The 12420-nt window shown below is 28.0% G+C and overlaps 1 protein-coding gene across 1 annotated transcript in view; it reads left to right on the top strand.

Moving 5' to 3' along the window:
• The window catches only part of LOC119605627 (homeobox protein invected), a 142068-nt gene that overhangs the window by 16803 nt on the left and 112845 nt on the right, over positions 1-12420 (top strand). Inside the window, exon 2 of the mRNA XM_037958841.1 lies at positions 10912-10917. Coding sequence (XP_037814769.1) covers positions 10912-10917 — 6 coding nt within the window. The remainder of the gene's footprint in view (positions 1-10911; positions 10918-12420) is intronic.

The raw sequence follows: 12420 nt of genomic DNA, 5'->3' as shown, positions 1-12420 counted from the left end.
CGATATATTTTCGGCCGTTAAAATTTGTATATAAAGGTCTAATCTCTTCTATGCACTATGGTCTAAACTGCTTTATGCACTATGGAGTAATTGAGGACTACGGACTAGTATACATAATAAAATAATATACGAACTAGACTACTGACTATTAAATGTACTAGTCTATGGACTAGTCTACGAACTACTTTTCGGACTAGTGTATGGACTAGTATATTGAATAGTCTAGCGGTATAAACTTAATGTATGGACTAATGGTAGTGAAATCCTAAAATCCTGATATTAGAGCCGCTACTACCAAAGGAATAAATCGATTTTTTGAGTGAAAAAAGTTAATTTTCTGCCAAAACTGGAGGCGATAGGGCCAAAAGAAAAACTTAAACTCATTTTGGGACCAAGAAAGAATCAATTCAATTTCGGAAAACCCTGTTCTGAAGTGAAGCGTATTCCAGGGGGAGAGATAGAGAGAGCTCGTTATGCATCGATCTAAACAAATAATAGTCGGATAGGGCTTGGTCTGCACTATAAACCTAAAGGTATATTTTATGGCGAAACTTTTGGGACCATAAAAGATTCAAGCCGATTTCGGATACTCTGTTCTGAAGTGAAGCGTATTCCAGAGAGAGCGTTATGCATCGATCTAAACAAATAGTAGTCGGTCGGGGCTTGGTTTGCATTATAAGGCGGTTAAGGCAAAACTTTTCCATCACTTCTTTCTAAAGATTTTTGAACAGATATTGCAAGATGTCTAGATGCTATATAAGGCTTTCATGTCTGAACTCATATTCCCATCCCTATTGAACGCATCAAATACAGAAAAGAAAACTCTCTCGATGACTTCTTTATGGTCGTTTCTTAGTGCCTCGGCCGGGCTTCGTACATGATCTCTTACACTTGAGTTAATCGTACTGGATCCATGTTTCATTATAAATATGTAATGATTTTTTATAGCTTTCGTTGATTTTGTACCTACAAAATGATCTTTCAAAGAAACTCTTTTGATTGATCGAGGCAATTTTTATCTTTTGAGTCAAAATAAAAAAAAACTACTTTTAAATGTGTGCTTTACATAAACACCTGCCGTGTTGGCCTATTTCACGGTGGTCTTTTTCAATCACTGGTTGAGCTTCTGTGACGACTCACCACCGCCTTCTTATTTGCAAATTACTCTTTCCGCGTAGAGTGGGTTTAAACCGAGGAGTGAAATGACTAGGCTATAGACTAGTCAATGGACTAAGCAGTGATCGAGTCTTCGAACTAATCTATGGACTGGTCTATGAATTTGCCTACGCTCTACCCTGTGGACTAGTCTGTAGATTAGACCCTATACTAGTATACGGTATACGGATTAGTGTATGGATAAGTCTACGAACTACTCTTAGGCCTAGTATATGGCGAACTCATCTTTGGACTATATAATATAGACTAGTCTACTGAGTAGTCAGTGATCTAGTCTATGAACTAATCTATAGAATGATCTACGGACTCGTCTATGAATATCAAAGGATGAAAATAAGTGATCACTTCTATTTTTTACCAAAACTATTTTCTGGTAAAACTAGAGTGTTCACTTTTATTTGAGTCTTTCATTAAGGAAACATGCCCCGGGGGAAACTAATAAGTGAGTGCAATTGATAGTTTTAATGCCTTCAAAATGACATATACTTAAGTAAGTTACTAAAGACAAACATGGCGCTCAAAAACTACACCATCTATTGTGAATTCCTAATTTTAAAGTTATACAACCAATAGTTAAGAATAGTTTTTACATAAATAGTTTTTTCGATCGTTATTAGCTTTTTAATGTTCTATAGCTTGCAAATAATAACTTATTTAACTCCCTATTTGTAAGCATGAGTGTTACCATAGCAACAACAGCATAAGCAGTAGTAAAGAGTTAATATTTTGACATTTAAAGAGAGGATTAAGATTTGGTTTGAGGAAAAGACCTTGTCAATTAAACTAATATTTAAACAAAATATTAAATTCTAGTTTATTTATTAATTTAATTAATAGTTCTGTCAATTATAATTAAGTTAAATTATTTATTTATTCAAAACAAGTCAAACATAAAAGAGTATTATTGGCAAGTCTGTGTATAAAGGTTTCAACATTAATAAGATCTATTTCAAATATTTGAAACCGCAAATGGCATAAAATAACTTTTTATTTTGTTTATAAAAGTCTTGTTTATAATTTAAGTAAATAAGCCTTAACAACGTCATTATCATATTACCATAAACACACACAAAATAAATTCTACACAAATTTAAAAACTTTATAAAAAAAAACACTGTAGAGTTTCTCAATACTTTATAATCTTCTCTATTACCAAAATAAAAATTTGATATTTTTTCTTGTTTTACGTTTTTTTTTTTCTAAATTTTTAATCATATTTTCCTTCAATTTGTTGATGTTTAACTGTCAATGATTAATGAATTAATTTTGTCTAAAAATTTATTATAAAAAAAAACACTAAAAATTAGTTTCTTTTCAAAATTTTTGACATACCTGACACCAGTATTGAAATTGATAAAGTTATAAAAATCTTTTGCATGTCTAGATTTAAAGTTTTTATGGCTTTTTTTTTCTCTCTATTTCGTACTAAAGTTTATTAGTTTTTTGTGTTGTTTTTGGGTGGTCGTCTAATTCATTAAAACATTTCTATTTAATTTTATTTGATTTTTATGTTTGTCTGTCTGTCTGTCCATAAGTCTGTCTGTCTCACATGAAGTGATTAGTGAAAAAAGCGTGATTTCCAAAAAGCCAATTCCTCTAAAAAAACACATATTTAATACTTTTTTTTTGTGGATTTATTGAGATGTTAGGGCGTTAAACAAAAACAAGTTTTGTTGTTTTATTTTTTTTTGTTTAATAAAAATTTGCTATTAAATAATTAAAAAGATTTTTATGACATTTTAGCTTGATGTGTTTATTATTATATTATTTTTTTGTACAAATATATTTTTGTGGTGTATATTTCATACATTTATTTTTAAATACGAATTTTTATGGAAATTTTAACACATGTTTCTTTTTAGCCAAAAATATTCACCTTGTGTTGAACAGTGAGTGGCAAAAGTTCTCTAACGAGTTTTTAAATTTTTTTCAAAATTGAAAATTTTTTTAAAATAAATTTAAATATTGAAAGTTTTTAGAAAAAAAAAAAAAATGAATATTGAACTTTTTATAAAAATATTTCCTTACTGAAAGTATTTTAGAAAAAATTTAAATATTTTTTTTATTAAAAAAATCTTCAATACTGAAATTTTTTAATAGAAAAATTCTCAATACTTCAATTTATTTATAGAAAAATCCACAATACTTAAATTTTTCTATAAAAAAAATAATCAATACTGATATTTTTTTAAAGAAAAATGGTCAACACTAGCATTTATTAAAGAAGAATGTTCAATACTGAAATTGTTTTATAGAAAAATCTTTAATACTTGAAAATTTTTTATAGGAAATTTTTGAGTACTAAATATTTTTAAATTTAGTATTTAAATTTTAAAATTTTTCTATAAAAAATTTCAAACCTGAAATTTTTTTATTGAGAAATCTTCAATACTGAAGTCTTTTTTAAAGAAAAATGTTTAATACCAACACTTTTCTATAGAAAATTTTTTATAGAAAAGCCTTTAATACTGAACAATTTTTATAGCAAATCGTTCAATACTGAAGAATTTTTATGGAAATATTTTGAATATTTAATATTTATTAGAAAGATGTTCAGTGCTGAACATTTTTTTTTGCAGATATTCATTCAATACAGAATAATTTTTATAAAAAAAGGTTTAATACAGTGTATTTCTTATAGAATAACTTCAATATTCAACATTTTGTATAAAAATTGGTCACTACTGAACAATTATTTAATATCGTTAAAAACTGAATTTTTTTTATAGGAATTCATTTCATTCAGAACAATTTTTATAGAAAACATTTTAATACTGAATATTTTTATAGAAAAAATATCAATACTGAAAATTTTTTATAAAAAATTGTTAAATACTGAACATTTTTCTAAAATCGTTCAATACTAAAAATTTTTCATAGGAATTTATTTAATACAGAACAATTTTTGTAGAAAAAATTTCAATACTGAACATTTTTTATAGAACTTCATTCAATACAGATCAATTTTTAATGCTGAATATTTTTTATAGAAAAAATTCCAATACTGAACATTTCTATACACAACATTTTATATCTAAAAATGTTCAATACTGAAAATTATTTTGAAATAGTGCAATACTGAACATTTTTTATAGGAATTCATTTAATGCAAAACAATTTTTATAGAAAAATTTTTAATACTGAATATTTTTATAGAAAAAATTTCAATACTGACATTTTTGATAAAAAATATTAAATATTGAATATTTTTTATTGAATAAATTCGAATACTAAGCAATTTTTATATAGAAAATAGTTCAATACTAAACATTATTTTTAAGAAAACCGTTCAATACTGAATATTTTTTATAGAAATTTATTCGATACAGAATATTTTTTATAGTAAATATTTTTGTAGAAAATAGTTAGTTAGATAGTTAGTTAGTTAGTTAGTTAGTTAGTTAGGTAGTTAGTTAGTTAGTTAGTTAGTTAGTTAGTTAGTTAGTTAGTTAGTTAGTTAGTTAGTTAGTTAGTTAGTTAGTTAGTAGTTAGTAGTTAGTTAGTTAGTTAGTTAGTAGTTAGTTAGTTAGTTAGTTAGTTAGTTAGTTAGTTAGTTAGTTAGTTAGTTAGTTAGTTAGTTAGTAGTTAGTTAGTTAGTTAGTAGTTAGTTAGTTAGTTAGTTAGTTAGTTAGTTAGTAGGTTAGTAGTTAGTTAGTTAGTTAGTTAGTTAGTTAGTTAGTTAGTTAGTTAGTAGTAGTTAGTTAGTCGTTAGTTAGTAGTTAGTTAGTTAGTTAGTTAGTATAGTTAGTTAGTTAGTTAGTTAGTTAGTTAGTTAGTAGTTAGTTAGTTAGTTATTTAGTTAGTAGTTAGTTAGTAGTTAGTTAGTTAGTTAGTTAGTTAGTTAGTTAGTAGTTAGTTAGTTAGTTAGTTAGTTAGTAGTTAGTTAGTTAGTTAGTAGTTAGTTAGTTAGTTAGTTAGTTAGTTAGTTAGTTAGTTAGTTAGTAGTTAGTTAGTTAGTTAGTTAGTTAGTTAAGTTAGTTAGTTAGTTAGTTAGTTAGTTAGTTAGTAGTTAGTTAGTTAGTTAGTTAGTTAGTAGTAGTTAGTTAGTTAGTTAGTTAGTTAGTTAGTTAGTTAGTTAGTTAGTTAGTAGTTAGTTAGTTAGTTAGTAGTTAGTTAGTTAGTTAGTTAGTTAGTTAGTTAGTTAGTTAGTTAGTTAGTTAGTTAGTTAGTTAGTTAGTTAGTTAGTTAGTTAGTTAGTTAGTTAGTTAGTTAGTTAGTTAGTTAGTTAGTTAGTTAGTTAGTTAGTAGTTAGTTAGTTAGTTAGTTAGTAGTTAGTTAGTTAGTTAGTTAGTTAGTTAGTAGTTAGTTAGTTAGTTAGTTAGTTAGTAGTTAGTTAGTTAGTTAGTTAGTTAGTTAGTTAGTTAGTTAGTTAGTTAGTTAGTTAGTTAGTTAGTTAGTTAGTTAGTTAGTTAGTTAGTTAGTTAGTTAGTTAGTTAGTTAGTTAGTTAGTTAGTTAGTTAGTTAGTTAGTTAGTTAGTTAGTTAGTTAGTTAGTTAGTTAGTTAGTTAGTTAGTAGTTAGTTAGTTAGTTAGTTAGTTAGTTAGTTAGTTAGTTAGTTAGTTAGTTAGTTAGTTAGTTAGTTAGTTAGTTAGTTAGTTAGTTAGTAGTTAGTTAGTTAGTTAGTTAGTTAGTTAGTTAGTAGTTAGTTAGTTAGTTAGTTAGTTAGTTAGTTAGTTAGTTAGTTAGTTAGTAGTTAGTTAGTTAGTTAGTTAGTTAGTTAGTTAGTTAGTTAGTTAGTTAGTTAGTTAGTAGTTAGTTAGTTAGTTAGTTAGTTAGTTAGTTAGTTAGTTAGTTAGTTAGTTAGTTAGTTAGTTAGTTAGTTAGTTAGTTAGTTAGTTAGTTAGTTAGTTAGTTAGTTAGTTAGTTAGTTAGTTAGTTAGTTAGTTAGTTAGTTAGTTAGTTAGTTAGTAGTTAGTTAGTTAGTTAGTTAGTTAGTTAGTTAGTTAGTAGTTAGTTAGTAGTTAGTTAGTTAGTTAGTTAGTTAGTTAGTTAGTAGTTAGTTAGTTAGTTAGTTAGTTAGTTAGTTAGTTAGTTAGTTAGTTAGTTAGTTAGTTAGTTAGTTAGTTAGTTAGTTAGTAGTTAGTTAGTTAGTTAGTTAGTTAGTTAGTTAGTTAGTTAGTTAGTTAGTTAGTTAGTTAGTAGTTAGTTAGTAGTTAGTTAGTTAGTAGTTAGTTAGTAGTTAGTTAGTTAGTTAGTTAGTTAGTTAGTTAGTTAGTTAGTTAGTTAGTTAGTAGTTAGTTAGTTGGAGATCATTTTTAATATAGTGTTTTGAAATATTGAACACTGTTTTAAAGAAAATATTTCAAGATTAATTTTTCTACAAAATTTTATTAAAAAATTTTAAAATTTTACAACTATCTTTAAACATTTATCCCACAATTTATATTTAAATGAGATATTCAAAACTTTGATTAGCTTTTGAGCAATATTAGAAATCCACAGTTAGTAACTAATAAAAAAATCATTTTATTTTATATTGCGTGAGATAAAATATCTTAATTGCACTTAAAGAAAATATATTATAACACATTTTGAATTAAAATCATTGTTAGAGAAAAAATCATAAAAGTTTCTTAATTAAACAAATTTCAAAAAATACTATAAAAAAGTTATTAATCTTTTTTATAGTTTTATTGGATACAAATTCAATTCTGAAATACCACGATGAAATTTGAATAGTGAATTAAACACAATTTAGCTACAATAGAAAAGAATTCGAAAGTGAAATAATATTTTAAGATTTGCTATAAAAATACTATAAATACTTTTAAGACAATTAAGTTTTAAATTGAATTCAATAAGATTTTATATAAAGGTTACCAAATTCGGCTTGTATAAAATGTTTCAGTTATTAAATTCAAATTTAATATAAAGAGTGTAATACAAATCTTTAATTAGGTTTGATGAATATTTATTCGATTTCAAAGCTATGAATACAATTTTTCCAAATTTTAAATATTTACAACTATTTTTAAATTTTTTTGTATAAAATTTTAAATATTTTTATTACCTCTTTTCTTTTTAGGTAAGTCTTTTAATAATATTGTTAAAGAAGTGCTATAGGGTAAGTTTTAAGAAATTGTTCAACAATGTTAATGTGAACGATATATAGTAGTATTAAGTTGTTTTGGTTACTTAAGACACTTTTAATAGTTAATAGACTTTGGGTCAAATAAGTAATTTTCTTTATATATTGCCACCACCCACTTTTTAACTCTTTAGCTCCAACCACTTTGTAATGGGTTGTGATTTTATAAAATTTACTTCAAATTTTTTCCTTTAAGTCATTCAGTAATTCAGTCGACGTGTTCTAACTACATTTGTCATTACATGTTATCGATTTTTCTTTTTCATACTCAGCTAAAGACAAGGCGAAAAAAAGAAAATTATTGCAAATTATTATTGAGTGACAATGACTTAATAATGCTCTATGATATATGTTATGCAACATTGCAGAACAATTAACTTCCTGATTACAAAAACTGTTGTAAATAATTTGATATTCACACAAATGTAACTATGGCTACCCTTTGCATTACCAACCACCAGTAAAATCTCTAGTTCGCTAATAATTAAGTGGTTCAAAAGTGGAAAGAAACGCTTAAAAGTTCCTAGTTTGAGTAAAAAGTGTCTTCATTTATAAATTGGAAAAATATGTTAAAATATTTGTTTATGCATTTCTTAGTGATTGTCCAGTTTTCTCTACCACTTGTAGGGTACTTTAAACAAAATATACATTTTTAAATTACTTACTTTTTGCGAAAAAGAAAATGAAAAAAAAAAACGGGGAAAAAATCACCCTAATGTGAACGCCCTCTAACAACACCAAATTGACGTGTTATAAATATTACAAGCAAAATATGTATTCGTTTGACTCACGTGTTGCAGCCAGCAACCTAAAGGACCAACCAAAAACGAAACCTGCTACGTCATAATAACTTAAAATGGTTAAAGAGGTTCGGTTATGACGAATCTTATAGGACCATAATACGTAATGTGATATAAATTAGTAAGGGTTCTTATGGGGACCCTAGTCAATAAACTATTCTAAAGACTAGTCAATCGATCAGTCCACATTTAAGAAAATAGACATGACTAGTCTATAGATTAGTCAATAGAACAAATAGTCGATTAAAAAGTCGACAGACTAGACAATACAAGACTACTTAATAGACTAGTCTATAGTCTTGTCGGACTAATCCGTAAACAAAATAATAGACTATTCCATAGACCAGTCCGTCGATTTTTCAACTATATTTTTATTTCAATATATCAATTTCAACCAATTTTCAATAGACTATTCAGTGAAGTAGTCCATACACTAGTCGACAGACTAGAGAATTCTAGTAAATGGAATAGTCCATAGACTACTCAATAGACTAATCCATAGTCTTGTCATTAGAATAGTCAATGTAATAGTTCATAGAATAGTCAATAGTCTAATGAATAGACTATCCCATAGACTAATCAATAAACTAGTCCATAGGCTAGTCAATAGATTAGACAGTACTCAATAAAATAGTCAATATATTTGTTAATAGAATAGTCCTTAGAATAGTCAATAGACTTGTCATTAGAGTAGTCCATAGACTAGTCTAGATAATAATCAATAGAATAGTCTATAGGTTAATCAATAGACTCATCCATAGACTAGTCACTAGACTAGTCTATAGACTAGTTCATAGAGTAGTCATTAGAATAGTCCATTGAGTAATCCATATAATATTCAATGGACTTGTCTATGAATCGATCACTAGACTAGTCTAAAGGTTAATCAATAGACTAGTCAATAGACTAGTACATGCATCAAACCATAGACTTGTTAATAGACTAGTCCATAGGCTAGTCAATACACCAGACAATTGACAAGTCCATAGACTAGTCAATAGGCTATTCCATAGACTTGTTCAAAGAATAATCAATAGACTAGTCCATAGACTAATTAATAGACTAGTCTATAGGTTAATCAATAGACTCATCCATAGGCTAGTCCAAAGATTACAATATAAACAAGTCCATTGACTATTTATAGACTAGTTCATAGACTAGTCATTAGAATAGTCCATTGACTAGTCTATATAATAATCAATAGAGTAGTCAATAAATCAATCAATAGACTAATCAGTAGACAAGTCAATAGACTAGTCTATAGGCTAATCAATAGACTAGTCCATAGACTAATCAATAGACTGGTCCATAGACTAGTTAAGAGAGTAGTCCATAGAATATTTAACAGACTAGTCCATAGGCTAGTCAATAGACCAGACAATAGACTAGTCAATAGACTAGTTCATAGAGTAGTCAATAGACTTGTCCATAGACTAGTCATTAGAATAGTCCATAGATTTGTTCGTAGAATAATCAATAGACTAGTCCATAGACTAAGCAATAGACTAGACCATAGGCTAGTCAATAGACCAGACAATTGACTAGCCCATAAACTAGTCAATAGGTCAATCCATAGACAAGTCAATAGACTAGTTCATAGAGTAGTCAATAGACTTGTCCATAGGCTAGTCATTAGAATAGTCCATAGACTTGTTCGTAAAATAATCAATAGACTAGTCCATAGACTAATCAATAGACTAGTCCATAGGCTAGTCAATAGACTAGTCCATAGACTAGTTAATAGACTAGTCCATTGGCTAGCCCATAAACTAGTCAATAGGTTAATCCATAGACTAGTCAATAGACTTGTCCATAGACTAGTCATTAGAATAGTCCATGGACTTCTTCATAGAATAATCAATCAACTAGTCCATAGGCTAGTCAACAGAATAGTCCATAGATTCGTCAATAGAATAGTCCATAGACTCGTCAATAGAATAGTCCGTAGAGTCTTCTAGAGATTACTCTTTATACTAGTTAATAGTGTAGTACCTAGACTAGTTCATAAACTAGTTCGTAGACTAGTTCATAGAAGAGTCCATAGATTTGTTCAAAGACTAGTCCGTAGACTAGTCAATAGACTTGTTCATATACTAGTCTTTATACTTGTTCATATACTAGTCTTTATACTTGTTCATGGACTAGTTCATAGACCTGTCCATGAACTAATTTATAGACTAGTTCATAGACTAGTCCATGGACTAGTTTATAGACTTGTTCATAGACTAGGCGTTAGAATAGTCCATAGACTCGTCAATAGAATAGACTAGTCAACAGACAGATTAGCCTACTAACTAGGTAGAACAGTCTTTATACATACTTGTCAAAAGAATAGGCAATATTCAAGTTATTCTAGACTAGACGAACCAAACGGACATACATTACATTAGATTACCGGGCTGAATAACGAAATTAGAACCCATAATACACGGATTCTATGAGCAATACATCTAGGTGTTGCAAACGAAACGACTAAATCAATATACCCCGACTTTTTTTAAAACGTGGCTATAAAATGATTATTATTTTGTTTATATTATTTTCATAAATACAAACTCACTTACAACATGTCTAAACAAAACACCAACAAAAAGAACAAACTGAAGAAGTAGCAGTTTATATACTGCTAAAGGTGGTAAAGAGCTACGAGAAAAAACTGCATGTTTATGACCTAAATGCATCATAAATATACAAAACGTCATGTCAAATGATAATCACTTTGGCCAAACTTTGGCACAAACTATAATAAATATATAAATAAATGAATTAATAAAAACTACTTAATAATGAAGTTCTTTAGAGGAGATGTTTTTTAAAAAGAGTTTAAATTATAAAATAATGTTTTAGGCAGAAGTATTGCGAACTAGTTAATCGAGAGGAATATTTTCTTTGGGACTCCAAGTCTTTCAACATGATCTAGCGATCATACAATTACGGATGACAAATAAAGATTCTTAATAACTAGTGTTACAACTTTCGACTCTATAAATGACAATATAGTTGACACGTAGAGGATTCGGCATAATCGAATACATACATTCTAGTTTATAAATAATCGATTTCTCTCAAATCATTAACTTTACGAATCAATGAATTGTAGTGATTATCGAACAAACAAACAAAAAAACAACACAGCAATTATGACAGTTTGTTAATTAAGTAATTCACTGTTTACTAATTAAATTTAGCTTTTTTTTAATCAACTCTCTATTACACGCAAACTAGTTTCAATAGGAAGTATAATGGGATTTAATTGACGAATTACTTTGTTAACAAGCTTAAGTAGAAAATTGGTAGTCAAACTAACAACCAGTAATGACAGTAACTAGCAAGCACCAGCAGCAGCAACAAATTAAAGCACTTTTTTTATGTCGTTGTTATTGCTGTGGTTATTCATTTTAAGAGACAGCAAATAAATTTATGAAGTGACAAAAAATTAATTTCACCTGTTAAGTTATCTAACTTTTTCAGTTTGCAAAAAGAAAAAAAGAAAAATTATCAAACCAACAACTGCAACTGTAAGTAGCAGCCACAAAAACCTTAAATGGTTAAACTTACTCCAGCTTCAGCTTAACTAAACACCATCCAAGTCAGCCAACCAACCAACCAAAGAAACTAATAGCAAACTACTAACTCAACAAACATCCAACTAAATAACCAGGCATAATGTTGCAACAAACATCTAATATATTTATGGCTAAAGAAAGAAATAGGAATAAAAACATACACACATTTTTTTGTGTTAAGCCAGGAGTAATGAAGAGTAGTTGATGATCATGATGCTGAAGAAGATGAAAGAATAGCAATAATGGTGAAAAAATTGCAAGATTTTTAGTAGTTCTATAGCTACGAGGAAGATTTAGAAAAGTTCTTCTATAGACTAGTCTATAAACTGGTATATGGTATACTCAATGGACCGGTATATTATCCAGTCTATGCAGTAGTCTATATACTACACTATGGACTAGTTTATGAACTAATCTATAGTCTAGTCTGTGAACTAGCCTATGGACTAGTCTATGACCGAGTCTGGACTAGTCTATGAACTAGTTTATGGACTAGACTATGAACTAGTCTATAAACTAGTCTATGGACAAGTCTATAAACTAGTCTATGAACTAGTCTATGGACTAGTCTATGGACTAGTCTATCAACTATGGACTAGTCTATGAAATAGTCTATGAAACAGTCTATGGACTAGGATGTGAACTAGTCTATGAACTACTCTATGAACTAGTCTATGAACTAGTCTATGAACTAGTCTATAAACTAGTCTATGAACTAGTCTATAAACTAGTCTATGGACAAGTCTATGAACTAGTCTATAAACTAGTCTATGAACTAGTCTATGAACTA

This window comes from Lucilia sericata, unplaced genomic scaffold (genome assembly GCF_015586225.1).
Source record: "Lucilia sericata isolate MDLA Ls3-8-SP2 unplaced genomic scaffold, ASM1558622v1 Contig000504F_arrow, whole genome shotgun sequence".
NCBI lineage: Eukaryota > Metazoa > Arthropoda > Insecta > Diptera > Calliphoridae > Lucilia > Lucilia sericata.
The sequence above is the reverse complement of the archived record's forward strand: the minus strand, read 5'-3'. Positions and strand labels throughout refer to the sequence as shown.